General features: G+C 42.7%; 2 protein-coding genes across 2 annotated transcripts; one reads left to right on the top strand and one right to left on the bottom strand.

Moving 5' to 3' along the window:
* Positions 1–7,437: 7,437 nt before the first annotated feature.
* Positions 7,438–15,073, bottom strand: DNAAF10 (dynein axonemal assembly factor 10; the record flags this gene model as incomplete). Its single annotated transcript, XM_082481630.1, has 8 exons — positions 7,438–8,267; positions 9,025–9,122; positions 10,636–10,770; positions 11,123–11,238; positions 12,526–12,627; positions 13,085–13,215; positions 14,338–14,438; positions 14,888–15,073. 8 exons carry the CDS (start codon positions 15,071–15,073, stop codon positions 8,060–8,062), a joined length of 1,077 nt encoding a protein of 358 aa, XP_082337756.1. The 3' UTR covers positions 7,438–8,059.
* Positions 15,074–15,190: 117 nt separating this feature from the next.
* On the top strand, positions 15,191–21,629 carry PNO1 (partner of NOB1 homolog). The gene is made up of 7 exons (XM_082480551.1): positions 15,191–15,417; positions 15,507–15,656; positions 18,702–18,785; positions 19,404–19,464; positions 20,211–20,328; positions 20,832–20,902; positions 21,374–21,629. Exons 1-7 carry the CDS (start codon positions 15,259–15,261, stop codon positions 21,439–21,441), a joined length of 711 nt encoding a protein of 236 aa, XP_082336677.1. The 5' UTR covers positions 15,191–15,258; the 3' UTR covers positions 21,442–21,629.
* The last annotated feature ends 1,494 nt before the right edge of the window (positions 21,630–23,123 follow it).

Raw genomic sequence — 23,123 nt, 5'->3', positions numbered from 1 at the left:
CTTTCTAAGTAGACGCTTTTATCAGGTGCCCACAATAAGCCCTTTCTAGCAATTACTGGAAAGCCAGTACATCCAAACACTGAGAACATTCCCTTTTATTCTGTCAGTCTCTGTCTTAAATCTCTAGATATTCAGCAACCATGCTGAAAATGCTAAACCAATGCAGACTTAAATGAGATTAAGTCAGTGAGAGTACAGCTACCCTGTGTTGAAACTATACTGAGAAATTTTGTGTTACCTCTGGTCAGTCTGTAGCTTGCATTTAAAATGCGTTTGTCTAAACTTGTGCAACATTCCATTTTAAACTATTTCAAGAGTGAGTTAGTCTGCATATGCATTACCTGACCTGCAGACCATTTCACGACAGTTCCTGGCCTGGCATGTTTAAAGTCCAGTTATGGCCAAAGTCATTAAAAAGCAGAGTATGAGATGATACCCTTTAAAATCCCAGGTCAGAGCGAGCAGACCACTTTGGGAGATGTCAGTATGTATAGGACACTTGTGTCTGAAGGGCCTCAGTCACATTGGGCATTTCTGGGCTAGACATTTTGTGATTGTGAGGCCTGTTTCTTTGCAATGTAATCTACTGAATTTGCAATCTGGTGTGTGGGCAGGCCAGCAAGTTACCAGAAGAGGGTGTAGCAGGAGTAAGCTGAAGCATGAACATCATCCATCTGCTTGCTGGTACCTGCCTGCCTACGTGCACTTGCCACTCAGTGGAAGAGGGGTGAGTACCTGATGTTTCCTCTGGCGTATCAGAAGACAAATACTTGCACAAGGACAGTTACAGGCAGCTACCTGGGTCAATGGCATGTTTATGGTAACTTATGTCTCTGCCTGTATGCCACAGAAACCAGATACATGCAGGGAGTGGGAGGCAGGACAGGAATAGAGAGTTTGCAGTGGTTTATTGCAAGGCGGATGGTGAGTCTTGGAAGACGGCACAAGATATCTGTCTGCCAGGTTTCTGCCCCATCCACTAGATAGGGTAAGGAGCGGAATAGAGCCCTGAGGCTAACCCACAGGGACATCTCACATCTTCAGGAACTAAAAAACCTCTAGCAGTGACACCTAGGACAGTGGAAAAGAAGTGTAGCCTCCAAAATTTTCCATGCTGTGATACAGCTTGCTGGACTTGGGGACAGTGTGCATGGCAACCTAAGCCCAGGTGAACTTAGACTCACCTTTCCGTTAAAATGCTCTGGAAATGTCTTTTTTTTTCTGCAGTCAAATTAAATTAGAATGGCTTTAAACCTACTAAACACAGACTCTTTTCCCTTTTGAAAACATAACATTTCTAATCAAAATACAGATGTAAAAATAGATGGAAAGAAGGAAACTGAGCTTGAATGTAGCTTTGTTTTAAGGAGGAAAAGTAATATAATTCAATAAGACTAGCTTAAACCCTCTGATTAAAGCTTTTTTAGCATAACAGATAGGGAGGATGAGATCTACGCTGAGATAAAGATAGTTAGTACAGATCAAAAGAGCTTGTGTTCATGCCAGCTAGATTAAATGACAGGATGTGGTGAAGTGCTGGGTACCATATCTGGTTACTTTACATACAAAGCTTTATTTGTTGAATGTAGATATATCTATTAGGTTATATACATTTATATATGGAAACTGTAGAAGTAAACTGAAAGCAATCTACCATGTGTAGAGTATTTGTTCTGATATTGTTCTAAGATTGCATTTCTTCCAATTAGTATGTAGAGCTGTAATTTTTTATAGCTGTCTCTCTCACTAAGACTGTGGAAGCAAATTGTATTAGAAATTGAGGTTTATTTCTAAATGCATTAGCATTCCACCATTCTCACTTGTTAGCTTCTGTGCATAAATTCAATAGAACCATATACTTCAAACTCCAACTTCATTTTAGCAGAAAGCCTAGGACAACCTTAGGAGTAAATTAAACTTAGGACCCAAATTGCAGAGGCAGGACACAGGACTGGAAGGCTCTTTGGTCTAACCCAGTGTGGCTGCTCTTATGTTTCTCATACACCCTGCAACAGCAGGATGTGGGAGGACGGGAATGTGAATGTCAGGAAGGGAAAACAGTGCCGGATATGAAGATGCCACAGGCCTGTGCCCCTGCACACTTCTGCAAGGAAGCAGGTCTCTCCTCTACATCTGCAGAACAGGCTGCGAAGTCCTGCCTGGTCGAGCTATACCAGAAAGAAACACGAAGGAGAGATCCTCTCATCTCTGCAGGAAGATGGATGACTCAGAAAAGGAAAGGTTTAGCATGGGATGTAACTGCGCTGAAGAGATTTCATTAGCTGCACCTACCTTTTATTGTTATTTTTCACTGTTGCTGCAGTGCTGCCTAGAAACCTGAGCCTCACAGCGCTCCAAGCTGGAAATGCTCATAAGAAGATTGTCTCTGTCTCAGGAATCTTAAACAAGAAGTAAAAGATGAAGAGAGCAGGAGGAAAAAGCCTTTAGTACTCAGAAGACATTGCTAGTGTTGGATTCTTTCTGGCAGACAGATGCAGGACGGGCTGGAGCAACATCCCAGCATAATCACAGCCAGAAAACAGCTACAACCGCAGCAGAAGAGGTGCACGGTTCCATTATGTTCTGTGACACAGGGAAGGGGGCAAGAGGGTACAGCTCCCTTAGCCCTCACAGCAAATCCACAAATAAGAACAACTTAAGAATTTGCACCACATGTAGTCATTTGCACCTGTGCAAAGTGAGGATAATGTAACATTTCTATGCTGATGGAGACGTTTGCACAAAGAAATCAGGTCCTTGGTATTTTCTGAAACACAAATACTGCCAGTGGTGGGTTTTAATGTAAGCAGCCCCTGCCTGTAAGAGATGAAACTGGAAGCAGCTGAGACTTGGAGTCTTAACCAGTAATTTGCTTGAAAGAAAGAGTAGTTTCAACTGCAAGACTGTTAACAGTCAGTCTAACAGTGGGCAGCTGATACAATGCAATCTGGTAAACAGGCTGAGCTACTATTTCTGAATCACTGCCACACAAAAAGGTCCCATCAGGTCTTGATTGCTGTGCGGTTCTGTGGACCTTACTGCCCTTCTGCAGCCCACACATCCTCTGGCTTCAGAGAACGTCTTAAATATTTCATAACCTTAAAATCCCAAGCAACCAAGGAGACCTTGCCTGTACTTGTTTTATTTATGTTGCTGGTGTGTTTCATAGTGATGAAAAACAGCTTCACTGCCATGCTTAAGAAGGTCAGGGTGTAATGTTCTGATCAGGAAATACCCTGAGAGGCTGGCAACCTTGGGTGGCCTCTTGCACATTGACAAGAGAGGAAGAAGCCATTGGTCTGGGAAGGCAACCCTAATCTGTGCATTCTGCACGGCCCGTTTTTATTGCCAAGGTCTATAGAGGAGGGAGCTTACAGGTGCCTCCATGTGGTTCTGCAGCTCAGCTCTCTCTGCATATCCCCAGACATGGAGGTGGTGACTAACAATTTACTAACATTGTAGAAGCAGGGGAATAAAGGCAGGAGGGAAGGGGATCTCTTGGAAGCAGAGAAAACTGGAGCACATCTGTCCCAGAAGCTGTAGCTGTACCACTAAGCTAAAGGGTGACAGGCTTGCTCTCTGACTCGGAGACCAACTGGCATAGCTTGTGACCATACTGTTAAATTGAGCGTGTCTCCAAAGCAGGGCTGCCGCACACAGACTGCCTATTGGGAACAGCCCCTGCTCACGCTACAGTCCTGAATCACACCAGCAAATTATTGGGCCAGTGTCTATTTGGCCCAGATCGACAAGTTAAGGATGTAACACTGAAGAGTATTACAGGGAAGAGATATTCTGCTGTGATCCCCTTTACTGCAGGGTCCTGCAAAACTTCTCTGCCTCTTTGTTGGCAATTGCTTTATTGGTGGCTGAGGAAGAGGAAGACCAGACTGTGGGGCAGCTACTCACTGCCCTTGAGATCTACTCCTGCAGCCACCAAGCAACAATAACCCACTTCCAGCGTCCTCCTTGGACAACGCTGTGCAACTGCAAAAGCAGGCTCTGCAGTGAGAAGCAGGTCCTCCCAAAAAGGCCAGAAAGGAATGAAAACCTTGTTTGGCCAAAGCTAGAACTGGCCACATCACCAAGTCACCAAATAGCTCTGGACGAATTCCACAGAAATCCCATCTGGTCATTCCTCTCTGCTGAATTTGCGCTGCCACCGGCAGTCCCATAGCCATGCCCTACACTGCACACAAACAAATTCAGCTCTCAGCTCCTGCCTGAGTTAACAGCTGCCCTTGCCCAAAGTACTGGGACTCGCATTTGCTGTGTTTGTTACTACAAAATATCTTGTGTGCACAAAGGCTTTAAATACACTGCAGACACGTGGACTGTGATCTGGGGGTTCTTTGAGGAGCGGGCAGTTGTTTGGTTCAGAGTGCCTACTACCGAAAATACAGCAGGAACAGCATCAGGAGCAAGAAAATGCAGGCTTCATCACTGAGGAAAAAAGACAAAATGTAGTGAATCAATGCATTTCCTGGTAGTTTTTCAATACCAACTTTACAGTTAGACAACTTTATTTCAGTGATGAATATCCAGGCCAGAAGTTAGTAGCTTCTTATAAATCAGTAAGCTTAGCCAAACAATCCCTATTTGCTATTGAATATACTTGATGGCAATAATTTAGGGAAGATGAGCTGAATTCTATTGGCAAGCTGTATCTGCTGTGTCTGAAGTTATCACTGGAGGACAGATATCCTTTTTCAACACAATTCCCTGTCTTCCTTCTGTGCACCAGTCCCGTGATGTCCCTGACAGCATCACTGGTTGTGAAGAAGCAAGGGTACGTGCACTTCTAAGTGTTAGTATATGCTGTGCACCTCACAGGTTTGCCTTTTATTCCCTGCTTCAGCTCTGCCCTGAAGTTCAGAGTTACAGTTGCTATTTTGGATGGCACAAGCAGAAAGTAATTATAAACTAATACAGTTCACACATAAGCAGTTCTAACTTCATTGGGTAAATTCTCTAATGCTGGCATGCTACTTAACTTTTTCCTCAGTTCTGTCTTCTGTCATGGCTCTTTTGTTACTGGTTCTGGTTTTGAATACCTCCTATATCACAGCTGAATTTTGGAAAATCAGAGACAATAGGTGATATTTCACCCACCTCAACAGCGCACCGTATTGTGGCTTCCCATACAGAGTTATAACTTGCCTTACTTTGCTTAAAATTCAATCCAAGTCATGGCGAAGCTGTAAATAGTTTTTTGGGGAGGGAGGATGAAAACTACACACTGTAGACCAAACTACCCGCACAGAAACCTTGGAGGGCTGTAGTCTCCAAGGACCTGTACAAATGGTGAAAGTCAAAGTAACTATATTGATGTGAAAGGAAAAACTCTGATTTGGAGTAATTGGGAATTTGGGCAATACCTGGTAAAAAAAAAAAAAAGGCTCAAAACCAAAACTGTGTAGCACATACCTACATTCTGGCTGCTGTCACCCCCATAAACAGATTCTTCTCTTCCATAAGCATACTGGGATGGTTAACACAGGAAACAAGCAATAGCTGCCAAGCAGATATACTTGTTAAATGTGGTCACTCACGGCACAGCCAAACTCGGTAGCACATTCCATTCCCTGGCCCTGGGCGAGGCAGGGGTTTTCCAGAGTGCTCCTTGGAGTGCTGTGTCAGAGAGGATTTGGCCCTGTGCATTTCATCTCTGATGCATTATGATTTTATTTAGAACACGCTTTAGTTCTTCAGCCTCCAGGCTGCAGAGGCAAGGTGCCAGTCTTCAGCAAGAGGGGGAAGGACTATAAATAGAGCAGGCTAGACTGCCACAGGCAGCTTTTGGTCTGCTTAAGTTTCTTGTTTAGCCTGGGAGAAGCAGAAATGCAATGTGCTGAGGAGACACAGCATAGTACTAGCACTAGCAACAGCTCTTCTCTCCAGCCAATGACTATCTTTCATTTTCAAGGTACACAGACACATCCATTTACCTTTTCTGAACAAGGACAACACCACCATTCTACACTTCCCTCCAGCTCTCTTGGCTTTTTGCAAACTCTTGCCATGCAAACCGTCAGGTATTTTCATGAAAACAGCTTCTTATGAGGGAAATGCATTCCTTCATTTTCAAAACAACAAATAAAATGAATCCCAAAATTAAGTACCCAGAGGTAACACACATTTCATCTTTTGGAGGCCTGTGGAGCTTTAAGAAGTGTTATTAGTTCTTGCTGTAATTTGTGTTGCCGTCATGTAGGCTCACTAGGAGCTCTCCCTGGAGTTGTTTGTATAAGGAAGGGACATTTTTGTTGTAGGCCAAGTACATAATAAAAATACCACCAAGAGCCCAGTCCTGCACTCAGAGTTTTTTGTTTTACGTCACAGGTACCTATATCGAGAACTTTTTTTTCCCTTACTCTGTGCTTGACTCAGAATTACTGCCAAAGACGGAAATCATACTTCCACAAATTTCCACTGCCTAGCATACCTTTCAGTGAGTAATTTTATTTACAGCACAAAGCTAACAGAGGCCATCTCTGAACAGTGCATTTTAGACTCAAAGCACTTTTATTGATTCTTTGAACGTAGTAGTCTCTGGCCTCCACATTGCTTCCCCCATTTGTCACTTTCCCTACCTTATCCTTCAGTATTTGGCTGTTTCATCTTCCTCCTGCATCTTGCTTGGACGCCAGTTGGTGGCATGACCAGTACAGACATAAGGCACCGGTGTGTCTCTCTTTACAGAGCAGCCTCTAGTTTTCAGGAGTGGTCCCTGGAAGGTCAGGCTTGATGCAGCATAGGTGACTTGCCTGAATTTGTCAGATACCAATTGCTCATTCCAAAGCCTGAGAAAACAGAGCTTCTTTCAAACGGCCACAAAAAATGGGGCTTTTCTGTAGTTAACCTGGACAAAGCTAACATTTTCCCATCACAATCTGGTTCTAGAAGTAATTAAATGCTTTTACCTGAAATTTGCAAATGCACATACAAGTCACCTGAAAGCTAATACCAGACAAAGAAATGACAAATTAAATCATTAGAGCTTACTGAAAGTATGAAAGCCCCCACCTTAATACACAGATAAAGGATGTGCCTGCTAAAAACTGGCAGCAGCACACGTTGGTAAAATCAGAAAAGAAACAGATTGGAGAAAAGGGGAATTACAAAGAGAAGTTCAGGTGAAACTACAGTAACAAAGTTACTCTGTCATATTGGGTTTTGAAGAAATACTGAATCTGTTTAAAAAACCCCAAACTTTGGCTACCTTATAAAGTTTTTCACGATGGAGCTAAGGTTTTGTAACTTTTGCTGCAAAATGAGTAAGTTTTATCTAAGTACTGCACACTGTTCTTGTAAACCTATACAATTACATTCATTCCCTAAATCTCTGGATGTTTGAATAATACACTTTGTTCGTATTAGGACAACACTCCATTTAATTTTATTTATAGAATACCAAGTTAAACAGATATAGAAACAACAGAACATAAAAACTTGTTATGAAACCAAACTAAAATTAAAAAATGGTGCATTTTGCTCAATACTTTAATTTCAATATGATCTTCAATAAAAAGCTTACTCCATTAAACCTGAATAATACACTATAGAAACTATAATGAACGCCGAAATAAAGAGTCACTTTAACAAAAATTCTAATTAATATATCAAATAACACAAAGAGTTTCTGTAAGGGAGCATATAGTAGTTTCCATTGCGTGAATGCATATGGAAAATACTATATGTAAAAAAGCCAAGCCATTTAACAAGCGTGAACAGATTTGCACTGTGATTAAACTGAACACAATTTAAAGTGATTTCTGAAATCACAGGTTGCGTTAACACAAAGGCACATCTTATTTTAAATGTAAATTCACATTTCTAGAAGGTAAAAGTCTTGTGCCCGGGCAACTTCGCCTCACTGCGGCACAGTCGAACAACTGTAACTGCATGTATCTGAACTTTCAATAGAAAGATCTGGTTTCTATTTCTTTAATCCAGTTTTAGTAAGGGAGAAATTAAATTAGAAACAGAAGGGCTCTCCTTCCCATATTTACAGACTGCAAACTATATTGCATTCTCATCAGAAATTCAAGTCTTCCTGTCAAATTTTGTTAAGCTTGGTAACTATCAGCACCCTCACAGTTTGGTCAAAGGCACCACAAACACACAGTCCCTTTTTGTCAGGGCTCCAGTCCAGGCTAGAAATTGGCTGTGTTGACAAAGTCACATTCTGCAAGAGGCTGACTGAACCTGCCACCCCCATCTCAGCTCCTTCAGAATCCTTTTTCGAGCGCTGAGCTGGGTACTCACTGGCAAGAAGTAAAGAAAAGTAAAACATGCACTTAGAATTTACTGATGAAAACACATTATCCTTTTTATTTTAAAAATAACACAAAGAAGGGTTTTGTCTGTTCTCAAGATAAGGCAAATAAATGTCTTAAAAATAATGAATAATCATATCCAGCTATATGCACTCTGCATATGTAGTAAATATTTCATGAAAGAAAAAATTAAGCAGGAATTTTTGAATCCTGACACCTCTCTCCTATAGCCCCTCATTTTTTAACTGTTTGGCTTTTGCCACAAGCAAGAAAATTTCATCTCAGCTATCCCTCTGAAACTTAATACACCTACCTCACTGCATTCAGGATGATTAAATTATTTTGCCACGTAATGCAAGAAGATGTAAATTTAAGAATCATTAAAAGTCCAGGCTTTCAATATTCTTCTCAGACATAACTGCTACCATGTGAGAAATTTAAGAAATCCATTTTCCTCCCTTTATCACCTTGTTAACTGAGGATATAATGAGATCTTGATTTTGTTAAGAAAAGCGACAAGGCCAAAATTCACCTGTGCTGTTGTCACATGCTTTTAGGAATTAATTCAGGATTCCAGATCAAGTACTGACACCCTTTCTACCGCATTTGTAAGCAGTAATTTTAACTAGATATTCTGAGGTTGGAAGCAGGACCCCGCTCATCCTTTTCAGGAAGATTCTTTCTTAAAACAATAAATGGTGGGTTTCTTATTGTCCCTGTTGCAGGCTAGAGAGTGATCACTTACTATTTCCAGAGATGAAGGCTTCCAGCTCCTCCACTCGTCATAAATATATCTCTGTTCTGTGGTAGGTGCCGAACCTGCCATATGGTAGATTTTTGCGCCTAATAAAAAAAATCATCATCGTACAGAAGTCAGTTACGGATGAGCATCACAAGAAAGGACACAGCATCTTAAAACGGCAATCACTTGTATGAAGGGAACCCAGACTTCTCGTAGTGGACATTGGAATGTCTGTTCTGGGGTACCTTCTCTTCCTCTGGCCTTGTGACCTGCTGCCACAGGAGCGGCCAGTTGCTATGCAGGAAAAGCCAAGTCAAGCCTCAAATGTGTCCCGTTCTTCCACAGAGCTACAGAAGCAGCCCTGCCAAGGCTCTCATTCACTGGTATTTCAGCTTCTTTGGGACTAGCCATGGGAGGAAAGTTAAGTAGAGCTAAAGTGGCTTGTGTAAGCCTGTTTTTTGAAACAGCTCTAGAACTACAAGATTCCCAGGCTCTTAGGTAACACAGTCACCACAAGGTTAATTTCACTGTCTGACTTCTGTTAAAATCACTACTGGAAGGGAATATACTGCAAACACTGTGCAAACACAACAAACAATCTACAATTCAAATGTAAATGTTGCCAGGGCACAGGAAGATCACAGAGCAACAGAAATCACTTAAGGAAAAACCCCAACACACCTATGCTGACTTAATGCATATCTGTCTGCCAACGTCCAAAAGGAAAAGCTTAAATGCAGGGAATGAAAGATAAGACAATCCATTTTCTCATTTTGATTATTACAAACAGTAATTCAGTAAATGCTTTTGTGTTATCTAATCAAAGTACTTCTAACATCTTATCTCCTTTGAATGGTGGTAGGGAAAAGAGTAATTGAAAGATACTAAGTTGAAACTCAGCTTTTTCTAATTTAGGCAGTCCTAGAGAACTTCACCACAAAAGTTCCATTCCTAATTATCACATTTTGTTCGCTAAAAAAAATAAAAAAATACTGCTTTATAAAAAACTTAGACTAATCAACACAGTGGTCACAGATGGAAGAAAAAAGGTTATGAGTTCTCCATATTTAACAGCCTCCAGGCCACCAAGTCTCTCCTATGTATGCTTTCACTCACTCCCAATAACCCAATCCAAAAATGCTTAGTTCTGCAGAAAAATAATGTTTTCTATGACTCACATGAGGTCTGGTGAGTGCAGGATGAGTGCAGGATGAAAAAAGTTTGCAGAGGGCTCACTTTGTTTTGGGATATATTTAAGATTCAAATCTGCGTTCTCATCACAATTTAATATGGCCTCCAATAAACATGACTCCCAGACTAGGGGCATGGCTGAATCCACAGAGGTGCAACTGCAACAGGACCCAAAGACCAGAGAAGCCCAAATATCAGGTTATAAAAGGGATGAAACCCTGGTGAGTGCTGGCAGCGAGATGCACAGGGGCCTTTCCACTACTTGCACCTGGGGCCACAGCAGCCACACTACTATACAGCTTGTGCCACAGTAACATAAGCATCTATTACCTATCAAAGACAATAATTTTAGACCTGTAGCACTTTGACAGCGTATATTCAAACAGTTTGCCTCTTATTAAGAAATTCTCTGTCTCCCCATACCTTCTCTGAAACAGAAGCAAAACCTTTGGTTGGATGCTGAGTTCTCATATCGAAAACATGAAATTTTCCCTCAAGCGACGTGGCCACTAGCTTGTTCATATTTACATCTTTTCTGTCAAACTCCACACTGCAAACCTGGAAATATATAAAAAAAAAATACATTCAGCCTTGAAATTTAGCCACTGCTAAAAAAGTGAAGGTTTTGTGATTTGTAAATATATATTAATCATTGGTTATTTTTACAATGACAACGTCACCAATTTGGAAATAACAAAAACATCTGAAAACATGAATCCATTGAAAAATACCCCATGCTATCCAGAGCAAGAACTTGAGTGGTACAGTTTGGTGAACTTAAAGAAAATGATTCCTTGATACAATCTCAGCAGAAATGTCTTCTGGGTAGATTTCACATAGAGAAGAGTCCTTCTAATTTTTCCATCCTCCATAGAAGCTGGGATGAAAAATACTTTTATGGTTTTCTTACCCCATTCTTAATGTTGGTCTCCCATCGTAGTGACATGGTTTTTAAGTCAAATAATTTAATGTCCCCATTGTCGTATCCAGCACATACGACGCGTTCCTCTTGATTGTAAGCATTGCCTGGAGAAAGAATTCATCAGAATACAGAAACCCTCTTTAGGCTTTAAGTTTCAGACCTCCTAAGCCTGCAATTTCAACTTACATTTATGCCAGAAAAATATTACTATTGGGATATTAAGATTTAATGAACAGTCTGGTTTTAAAACCTGACAGGTATAGAAAATGTAGCTTCAAAATTGGCAGTCTGTTTCTTTTAAAAATATGAACAAAATTCTTATTCCCCCTACCAAATACTGCCTAAATCGCACAGACTAAGCACTGCACGCTGTTCTTGCAAACCTATACAAATACATTCCTCCTCTTCAATCTCCATCTGCTATAAACTGTGCTCCCCAGACAGCACCACAGCAAAAGCAGTTCCTTAACCAGCCTCTCAAGCAGGAAATGTTAGCAGGACAAGACTTTTCTGCAGACAGAGACTCGCAGGGAGGCCCTGAGCATAACCATGGCCATCAACAGACGGATGCAGAAGCCTGTGTCCAAAAACTCTCAGCTGACAGGTTCAAGGAAGCCCATCAGTGTCTGAAAGAAGTTAGCCCAGGGCACGTAGTTCAAGATGAACCCAGCCTTGGCTCAAGCTTCAGTAACAAAAATGAAAATGGAAGAAAATATGCGGCCACTTTTTTCTCCATTCGTCAAAGCAGAAGATATCAACAGCAATGAGCATTACAGTTGCACCTACTTGCTAGGAAAATGTCCTCTCACTACCAATTTTGTTATTATAATCCATGCACTTAGTAGCAGTTTGTAAAACTCACTCCCTGGCTCTGGAGGCAAAAATGGAGCTAATGCAGAAATACCAGCTTGTGTAGAATACAAACAGCTCGTTCTCTCCAAAGAAAAAAAGCAGAGCACTCATCAAGCATCTCTGTGGTCTTCAATTAGCTCTTAGTTTCAAGGATCTTCTCTTAAATTAATATCTTAATGCTTGATAGTTGGAACTATGCTACAGCAGTGATTGGTTCCTTGCGATTACAACATTTATACTCCTTCAGGACAACGCAGCTGGGTATGCTGTTTTTACATTCCTAGGCACAGAAATAAAGCTTGCACAACTTATCTGTGAAATGATTGACCAAAGGTGATAAGAGTCCAAAACCCAGCTATCAAAAAATTGGCTTCTTTTGAAAAACATTAAAAAACACATACATTTGACAACACTGAAAAGCAAAACCTGCTATTGATTGCTCCACACAAAATAAGCTATTCCATAACATCCTAAAATACTTTGATAATCCTCAAAGCAGTCATATTAGAGGTAGGAACTGTTATAAGCCGATAAATTACCAAATGCTACTGTCCAGCAGTCTCTTTTGCTCTCCCCCTGTACAGGTTCCATGTTGGCGACAGGAGTATCTTTCTGTCTTGGGTCCCACACCTTAACAGTTCCTGTGAAAGAAGAACAGTGGGGTTTGTATTATGGATACGCTGTCACGTTGCGTTCATCTTCCCAAGGAAGGCCTTTGCTTTTTCAGCCTGATCATTCAAAACACAGGAGCACCTCTTTCAATTCCAGAAAGCCAGACTACATTTAGCAGATAGAAAGACATAAAACAGAAATAAAGCAAAAGTATATGTTAAGGAAGTTTTCTCTAGCTGATGTTTTGCATTTATCCTGCTTTGTGTTCCTTCTGTCCCATGCTCAGTGACAACAGTATCTTTTGCTTATCTACAACTAAAGAATTAAGAGAAAATTTGTCCCAAGCAAGATTCAGAAGACAGCGTACGAAGAACTAGTTGCAATGGATTTGTAACTAGTTCAGATGGCAGACTGCACCCTGCCATCAAAGCTCGCAGGCCACTTTCTCAGAATAACTGAAAAGACTTTCAGAGTTCACTAACTCACCATCTCGACTGCCAGTCACAATTTCTGGTGCACCTTCCCCAATTCCTAAGCCACCTACACCATCTATACTGTTTATGATTTCCTTATGACCTTTCACAGAATACACTGGTATTTCAGGAGCTTCTAAATTCCTAGGCAAGAAAGAAAAGAACAGATAATATGGCATTTTCCTTGACACTCGGGATTCGTATAAAAACGAGAGGAAATGAGCACAAATTATGTAAGCTCAGATTAACTGTGTGAACAAAATACAGATATAATAGTGGGAACAAAATATGGATATCACCATTAGGAGCCACGAGTCTTTGCTTGATTCCTTCTTTGGCTACTGCTTTAGACTGGTCTGAAAGTTTTTGCTTAGTTCTGGACTTCCCTGTTTGTCAAGGCAGTTGTGGAATTCACCACAGCAACCCTTAAGAACCAGTTTTTATGTTGGGATCAAAGCGAATCATGCTACAGATCAGAATTCTTCGATTAGCTTTACTTTCAGTAAATACATAAAATGACCTTATTTGCTGATCCCCACCCAGATCTGACTGCTGCTCTTCAATTTCAAGTGAAAGTTGCACGCAGCCATGGGTTTCACGGTTCTTTCCCACCGATTCTCATCCCTCGAGAATCCTTCAGGATTTTATTTTCAATTTCAACTAGTGACTAATCCACGTCCTTCTTGCTATTCCAACAAAATCGAACCAATAATTCCTTGGCGATGGAAATATTGTGATAGTAATAATGTAGAAGTAATATTATGATAATAATAATAGTAATGATAGCAATAATAACAACAACAATGATAAAAAACAACCCTTTTTTGACCGTTTAACTTTACTTGATAATCAATTTACCTACACAAACTAATTATACAAATCATTCAGGGACCTGAAAAAACATTTGAAACTCAAAGATTAAAAACACGTGTTTAATCTAGACATCAAACCGAGGTTGAACACAACCTCTTGTTTGCACTCATGAATCCATTCCGCAGCCTCTTTTCAGAGCAGGACCTAGAAGAATTTTGGCAGGTTTTTCGTAGCTGCACGCAGGAGAGGCAAAGTGAAACGGCACTGGATTAAACCACTGTGCAGAATTCACCTAGTTTTTACAAACCAGACAGGTTCCAATACAGCATCTTACGGCCGGGTCCCAACCACAGGGAGCATTTGACACACGAGCCAGCCGCACACAGGAATACCCGTCCAGCCAGACACCAACAGCATCGAAGGGAAAAGCTCCAGGAGAATCTGCGTGCTCACCAGATGTTAAGGTTTCCTCCAAAATCTCCTGTCGCGAAGTACCTCTGCTGCAGAGACGTCGCACCAAAAGTTCCACATTTTAGAGGTTTAGCCTTTTCAATCTTTTTTAAAACAAAAAAAAAAGGATACAGTCTGGGTCAGCACACGGGAAAACGCAACACAACCTGCTGCGGCGGCAGCGTCCACACAGACGATGGGTGGCGGATTTCAGTGAAATGCACATTGGATATTGGGCATAAATACAACCAAAATCCCATCAAAGGCGAACCGCGCTTTGCCTTGACAGGAAGTCCAGTTTAATGGTCTGAAACCTTTCACCTGGGCTTACTACCGATACTCGGAGGCTGCTGCCTCTACTGATTTGCAGCAAAAACCAAACCTCCTCTTCAAAAAAACCCCAAACAAACACAACGGGAGCCTCCGGCCTCCCATGACAACCACCCCCCCCGGTGCGTGCCAGGCTGGGGCGAGTGAGGGGACCGGCAAATCGAACGGTTGCTGGTGTTCTTCTCGTGTTTCCCCCTCTCCCTCCCTCCCGGCCGGGTCTCACCTCCCTCAGCAGCGCCAGCCGCCCGCCCCGCAGCTCGTAGAGCTGCAGCAGGCCGCTGCCGCGCGCCGCGCTGCCCAGGCAGAGGAGCCGGGCGCTGCGGGGCACCCACTTGCAGTCGAACAGCGTGTAGCTCAGCGCCTGCTGGGCGTGCGACACCACCTGCGGCCGCTCCAACCCCGCCGCCATTCCGCCCCGCAGCCGCCCGCTCCAGCGCCGCGGCCCCGCAGGAAGTGGGGCGGGGCGGAAGCGGCGGAAGGGGCGGGGCGGGAGAGCGCCGCCTGACAGGCCTCCTTCCGGCGGCCGCTGAGGGGGCACGTGGGCTCGCGGGCTCGCGCCCCTGACCGCCGCCGTCTCCTCACGGCTGCGCCGCCATGGAGGCTGAGGCGAGCGAGGGCGGCTTCACCAGCGTCTCGTCCAAGCGGAGCCGGCGGAAACGGCGAGCGACGGCCGCCGCCGCCGCCATGGAGACGGCGGAACCGCGGCCTAGCAAGAGGCCGGCTTTCCCTCCGGTGGCCGCCGAGGCACTCGGGGTAGGCCGGGAGGGGAGATACCGGCGGCCGGTTGTCGGCCTGGCCTGGCCTGGCCTCACCTCCCTCTCCCCCTCTTCCCCCCCCGTTAGGTTGGAAAAGGCGAACTGCGGAAGGTTCCCGTGCCGGCCAACAGGTACACTCCGTTAAAAGAGAACTGGATGAAGATATTCACGCCGATCGTGGAGCACTTGCAACTTCAAATCAGGTTTAATTTGAAAACGAGGAACGTTGAAATCAAGGTAAAGAGAGCTCCTGCTCCCGCTGGCCCGGCCGATCCCCGAAACGCGGCGCCTCTTCTCGCAGGCGTTCTCCTTCCGCCTGTTAAAGGGCTGCCTTCTGAATCCCACAGAGTGCTTGGGAAACCCCATAGTTTCACCTAACCAGAAAACCCTCGCTGGGGGTCAAAGTAAAATCTGTCAGTTACTGCTGAGACGTATGTAGTTAATGTAAGTAAAATTCTAAAGTGTTAATCTCTTCTGGAAGGGACCAGCATAAATTGCTGGGATTTTGTGGTTTTGCTTTTTGGTCGGGGTTGTGGTTTTTTCCAATTTTTATAGGAGAAAATGATGTACTTGAGAATTAAGGAAGAATCTTAGTCTGTTCGTTAGATATGATTTTGGAATGCAGTGTTTGCCAGACATTTAAGGCTACTAAGTATTTATGTGACAATTCTTAACTAGCAGTGTCTTTTGAGGGGGACACTAAATCTTCTAATGTCTTCTGTTTGTGGCAGAAAATAAGGGCCTGTAGTTTAACAGCTTATGATTATCCTTAATGGATTGCACTGCAATAGCATGGGGTACAGATACCAATATATAATTGTAAACCTTGTAGATGCTCATTCTTCAGTCTTATTCCTTCTCAGGACTATTCAGAGTAGCTGTTTTTAAGTGTCTATATCCAGAGCTCATGCTACGCCTTTGACAGATGAGTTACTATATTAGCAATGTTGATGCATGAGATTTTATAATGTAATGGTGAAAATTAGACACCAACAATAATTTTGCTTCCTAACCTTGAAATCTTACCACAGGTTTGATGGTAGCAACTAGAGGAAAAAAACTGTACTGTTAGTGACAAGTGGGCCATCATTCATGGTCTCCCACAGCATCCTCATAGGGAAGCTTAGGAAGAGTGGGCTAGATGAATGGACAGTAAGGTGGATAGAAAACTGGTTGCAAGACAGAGCTCAGAGGGTTGTGGTTAGGGACGCAGAGTCTAGTTGGAGGTCAGTGACGAGTGGTGTTCCCCAGGGGTCAGTACTGGGTCCAGTCCTGTTCAATATATTCATCAATGACTTGGATGAGGGGATAGAGTGCACCCTCAGCGAGTTTGCCGGTGATACAAAGCTGGGAGGGGTGGCTGACACACCAGAAGGCTGTGCTGCCATACAGAGAGACCTGGACAGGCTGGAGAGTTGGGCGGAGAGGAATCTTATGAAATTCAATAAGGGCAAGTGTAGGGTGCTGCACCTGGGGAGGAATAACCCCATGCAGCAGTACAGGTTGGGGGCTGACCTGCTGGAGAGCAGCTCTGTAGAAAGAGACCTGGGAGTCCTGGTGGACAAGAGGATGACCATGAGCCAGCAATGTGCCCTTGTGGCCAAGAAGGCCAATGGCATCCTGGGGCGCATCAAGAAGAGTGCGGCCAGTAGGTCGAGGGAGGTCATCCTCCCCCTCTACTCTGCCTTGGTGAGGCCGCATCCGGAGTACTGTGTCCAGTTCTGGGCTCCCCAGCTCAAGAAGGACAGGGAACTGCTGGAGAGGGTATGGCATAGGACTACCGAGATGATTAGGGGACTGGAACATCTCTCTTATGAAGAAAGACTGAGGGAATTGGGTCTCTTTAGTCTGGAAAAAAGATGGTTGAGGGGTACCTGATCAATGCTTATAAATACTTAAAGGGTGGGTGCCAGGAGGATGGGGCCAGGCTCTTTTCGGTGGTGCCCAGTGACAGGACAAGAGGTAACGGGCACAAACTTGAGTATAGGAAGTTCCATCTAAACATGAGGAGGAACTTGTTTACCTTGAGGGTGGCAGAGCACTGGAACAGGCTGCCCAGGGAGGTGGTGGAGTCTCCATCTCTGGAGACATTCAAAACCCACCTGGACGCGTTCCTGTGCAACCTGCTCTAAGGTGGCCCTGCTCTGGTAGGGGGGTTGGACTAGATGATCTCCAGAGGTCCCTTCCAACCCTATGATTCTATGATTCCATCTTATTAGGAAAGGTGACAAACCTATCCCTTATTTACACTTCCTAGAAATAACTTGAAGGAAAGTTAGGAACACTCTTGTGATTCCACTGAATAACTACACAGGTGAGAAACCTGGGATTTTAACCCTGCTTTTTGATGAGAAATGATGTCTGGTCAAAAAGCAGGTTCTTGATCAAGTGGACTGAACTTTGCCTATATCTATAATGAGTATAAAAAATTGAAAACTTTGAAATGAGTTTCTGTCATATCTTTGACATGGTGTGGAAGCTGTAAATGACATTTCAGAATACCTTCGAAATAAATGCAATATACGCAACCTCCAGAAATTCGTATGATTACCTTCCTCGATTATTGTTTCCCGCTTTTCTTGTCTTACAGCTTCAAAGACTGCTCTTTGCTGTCCCTGTTAGGATCTGTAAACGCAGATGAGCACAAACTTTTCCACTGGTGGCAGAGGAATGCTTTGGCCCAGGTTTAGAACATGAGCTGAAAAAATGCCCTTTGGCAGCAAATCCTGTGGCCTCTGCTGGAGGGTGGGGAATAGAAAACACTCCAACATTTGCAGCTCTGTCGGGTTGATTTGTTCCTGTTTCAAATATCTTGTTAATCTTGTCCCATATGTCTTATTGAACCTGTCTGGGTTTCTAATCACCTGCTGTGATATTTGTAGGATGCTGTCAGAATAACTTCCCCTCCTCAAGCTGTCTCCCGCCATCATCCTTCTCTCTTACTCTGCTGTCCTGTGTTGCAGTTTAGTTTGGGGTTTTGGTCTTGGTTTGTTTGTTTCATAAAAAGGGTTCTCCTCAGTCACTGGTGGTGGGTTTTTTCAGCAGTTTCTCTTTTCCCTCCCCTCCAAACACAGGCTGCAGTGGTTGGGGCATTCTTGGGCGTGAGGGTCAACGTTACAAGAAAGCACAAAGTTTATCACTTGGGTCTTTCAGTAAAATGCAATATAGGAACATTACCTAAATGCGACTTTTTAATGGTTAGCCTTCATTTCTTAGGTTTTTTTCAAGTCCTGATCCTACTTGCATGGTCCTAATTTGCAAATGTAACTTCTTGTCTTGCAGACTTGTCAAGAGACAAAGGACCTTAGTGCTCTAACAAAAGCAGCTGATTTTGTGAAAGCATTTATACTTGGGTTTCAAGTAGAGGTGAGTCTCCCAACAGATCAGTTGTGAGGTTGCTGGAATTTGCTTGCATGAAGTCTTTAGCCTCTGCACATTACAGTAATAAATAAATAAAAATCTTGTGGTGGTTTTCTAGAAATAAGTTTGTTTGAAATTGTTACTAGAAGTCTAATTTCTGAGGCTAATGCAGAATAAAAAGGTAATCTTGAAACAGCACAGAATTAAAATTATGAAGTGGAGGCAATATTTAATGGCAAAGAGGAAATTACATTCTCTCTGGCTCTGAGGTGCTCTGCACATGTAGAGACTGTTCATTTTGCTTTAGTCCCAGCCAATAACCATCAGTCTGTTCAAAACTCAAAATTTACTCATAGAAAACAAAACCACCTTTTGCAGTATCGTACAGGCTGCTCGTTGCCGCAGACTTTTACTGACTTCATTAGCATAGGAGGGTCTGCGGTGAATGGGGGGGTCTGAGCATTTGTAGGCTTCTCTACACGGAAATAAATGCTTATAGTGCTACAGTAAAAAAGCAGAGAAGTACAACTGATGTCATGTGTTAATATGTGCAAAGAAAACATATAAGCTTGTAACTCTGTCATACTGTAACACTCATGCTGATAACAAATCTCAATATTTTAGGATGCTCTTGCTCTCATCAGATTAGATGATCTTTTTCTAGAATCATTTGAAGTTACAGATGGTAAGTAGTTTCTGCTGTGGTAATCAAGTAGTCATGTGTACATTTATATTTATTTTTTTTCCCTCTGCTCCACTTGTGTCACTTGTCCCCAGGGTTCAGGAAACCTTCATGCCAATACATAGAATTACTGTCTAGGTACAGGCGGCTTGAAAGGGTTCTCATTTTTGTTAAGATGTCCCAACAAAACCCCTAAACCTTCGTTGTTAAAGCCATGTCGCTTTGTCAGGTTGATTGGATTTTTCTTGTCACAGCATAAACATTGTTTTAAACTGAAAGGGGACATGGAGTGTTTCCGGGAATACATACCCACTAGACTTTTAAACTGTCCTGACAGCAAGGGGTGGGAAGTAGGCAGCAGAAACACTTATTATTTTATGTATTACTGGGACTCTTTGGAGCTGGCTCCAAGGAGAGCAGTGTTTAAATGTGATCTATTTAATTCCTACTGGTGTTAATTCTGTCCACTCTGGCTCTGCTGCTTTCCTCAATCTTAACAGCTCAGTAACAAAGAGACTGCCTTCCATTGCAGTTCTGTATGAGAATTTCTCTCTGCTGCTCGTCATGTACCCCTGGATGTGATTTTCGTTTCCAGTCACACAGGCGAATACAGATACATACGTATTTCACCTACAGTGAAGTTGCTTTTGTATTACTTAAAATGAGTTGCTTCCAATACCTTGAGCAAGGGAAGCATTACAGAAATATACAGCACTGCTGTTTTACTGAGTGTGTTATTCTCGTTTTAGTCAAACCTTTGAAAGGAGATCACCTGTCAAGAGCAATAGGGAGAATAGCAGGGAAAGGTGGGAAAACAAAATTCACTATAGAAAACGTAACCAGGACAAGAATAGTTCTGGCTGACACGTAAGTATTGACTTCCTTAAATTAATCCATGTCCTCTTCCAGGAAGAAAGATAACTTGATTTTTTTTTTTTTTGAAACTGTGGTAGAGCATTAGTAAAACAAACTTTTAATGAACGCTGTTTATTTATTTAACCTCTTAAGAACAATGAGTATCACCAGCACACCTGGAATTGACTCTACAGAGCATAAGAATTCCTTCTTATGAATAATCAAAGTTGAACCCACCAACCACACAACAGTGTTTTCGTTCTAAAGCTGCTACACTGAATTTGCAAATTGTAAAATCTATTTTATAAAGGATTTTGGAAAGCACAGGTTCTATGTTGTAGGTTGCCTGGTTTTGAGCGTTTGGGTTTTTTAATTGCAACTGTAGCAAGGGAACTAGTATACTCATCTGAAATTCCATGGTCATCTCTCACCTTAGATGCTCTATTAACTAAATTTAATCACAGGGAGGGTTTTTTTTCCCCATTAACTAATGCTACTTTGGTTGCTTTTTACAGGAAAATTCATATTTTGGGATCTTTTCAGAACATTAAAATGGCACGAACAGCAATTTGCAATCTAATTTTAGGTAAGTCCTGTTATCTAATCTTCTCTATTACATATGAATAGATCTTGTAGTCTGAGAAACCGCTTTCTGTGGGTCTTCTCTTTTTCCTGCTGTGTCCACACCTGAATTTGGAGCAAGTAGCTCGCTGGGAGTTGTTGTCCTTCTTAAGAGAAGGGTTTGGGGAAGAAGCAGGGAGCCCAGGGCTGGGTTGCTGGCTCCAAAATCCTCTCCATGGAGCAGAGGGAAGACTTTCTGCTTTTTGCTTTAGCTGCAGCATTACCTGAGGGGCTATTTTGAAGGCACTGTCTCAAAAGCCAAAGGAGCAACCCACACTGACAGCAGCAGCTTAACTCTGCGCTTACAGCAATAGACAGGGTGGCTAACCTTGACCATCATTCTCACCCGTGGACTTATTTCTCCACTTCTAATACTGTCTGTTTCTGTGAGATCCATTATCTTGTTTGCTGACTGAATTTATGCTTTCTGCTGCAGGAAGTCCTCCATCAAAAGTTTACGGCAATATTCGGGCAGTGGCCAGCAGAGCAGCTGAAAGATTCTGAGCTGCAGTGCGCCTGCACCACCAAGGACTGGGGCTACACAAGCACTCGGTCTTCTGCTTGAGTTGGAAGCCCAGAAGAAAACCGGGACTGTCTGTGCAGTCTTAATTTCACATCAGACAGTATGTCTGATGTGAACACACTTAGTATTTGTGTATAGTCATTAAAAGTTATTTTAAATTGGTTATCCATATTGGAAGTACGGGTACCTGATTTTACTTCAACTTGCTCCTCAAACAAAAACAGGCTTCAGTACTGACTTTTTGAACATCCATGTATTAAAGAGAGTGCTGTGAGGACTTCAGAAAGCCTTGGAGCTTGTGCCTAAAGGAATCAGCATAGTTAAGTGTTCATAACCACCAGCATCTTCCTGGAAAATGGAAGAATCAAATGGAACACAAAGTTGAGTGGGAGGCTGCCCAACAAGTCTCTGCTGCTGATGATACACACAAAAATGATAAGAAGACAAAGAGGTAAACAGTACATTTGAACTTAATCCTAGAATTTGCACCTATACAGATTTTATTCCTTTTTATTCTCTCACAAATGATCTGTAAGGGCAGGCTAGTGAAGCCAGGTTAAATACGTGCCAGCGTACCAGAGCACAAACAACTGTAAAGTGCTGTCTCCCGTCGAAGTGGTACATTTATGTAACAGAGTAGGGGGAGAGATGACAGAGCCCAGCCACCATCCCAATTTGACTTGTATAGGGGCCCTTTTCTCCTGCCCCTGCCAGACAAACTTGGTAACAAGTCTCTTGCAAAATAATTCAGTTTAGGTTTGTGAACAAGAAAAAAAAACAAAACAAAACAAAATGAGACTATCAAAACCAGAGCAAACAGTTTCCAGTGCAGCATGCAGTAGTATGGGATTATTATTCTAGCCAAATTCATTCCAGCCTTCACCTGCTAAGAGATTTAAGTTACCTAAATGTACAGCTGTCAGCAGTCTGAGCTATAGAGGGGAAAGCGTGTCCACTTCGAGCAGCTCAAGGTAAAACAGTGCACCTGCCCAGTTAGTGCATTTTCTGTTCAGGGGTTGCTTTTGTCATTGATCTCAATTAGCTTGAAAGATAAGGGGAGAGTGAGACAAGGACACTGAGAAGTAATCTAATCTTTATCCTAAAGCAGGTGCACACTGATACTGACCACAAGCAGTAGAAAGGCAGAGGGCCACACACAGAAGGCCTAAACAACTGCACCAAAGAGCAACAGCAAACAGCTTCCGTAAAGGACATACCTGCTACAGGGAGGATTGTTTCCACCAGCAGAACTCAGACCTTTCCTTGAGAAAGCAGCTGCCTTTCATTCTCCACCTACATTAAGGTTAGGGGTTTTTGTTTGTTCTGTTGGGTTTTTGTTTTTGTTTTTTTTTTTTTTTTAAACCACCTTCCACTTACTGAATGCAGAATGATTGTGGTATGATTTAAACAAGGTATTCTATCCAATTCAGAACCCTAACAAAGAGAACCAGATGGGCTTTAAAAAAAAAAAAAAAAATACACAGAAGTGGTGTTGAAACACTGAAATAAAGCTTGGGAAGTACTCGGGGGACTCTACCCCCTGTACAGTTTTTCAATAGAGACAAAAACTGAACAGCAAGTTTTCTTTAAAGCACGGTACAGAGCAGCTTTAAGTCGACCAGGAGTCAGTTTAAGTTGACTAGGTAAGTACTGAAGCAGCCCA

Source organism: Vanellus vanellus, assembly GCF_965231255.1.
Source record: "Vanellus vanellus genome assembly, chromosome: 3".
Taxonomy (NCBI): Eukaryota; Metazoa; Chordata; class Aves; order Charadriiformes; family Charadriidae; genus Vanellus; species Vanellus vanellus.
This window is presented reverse-complemented; position numbering and strand designations above follow the sequence as displayed.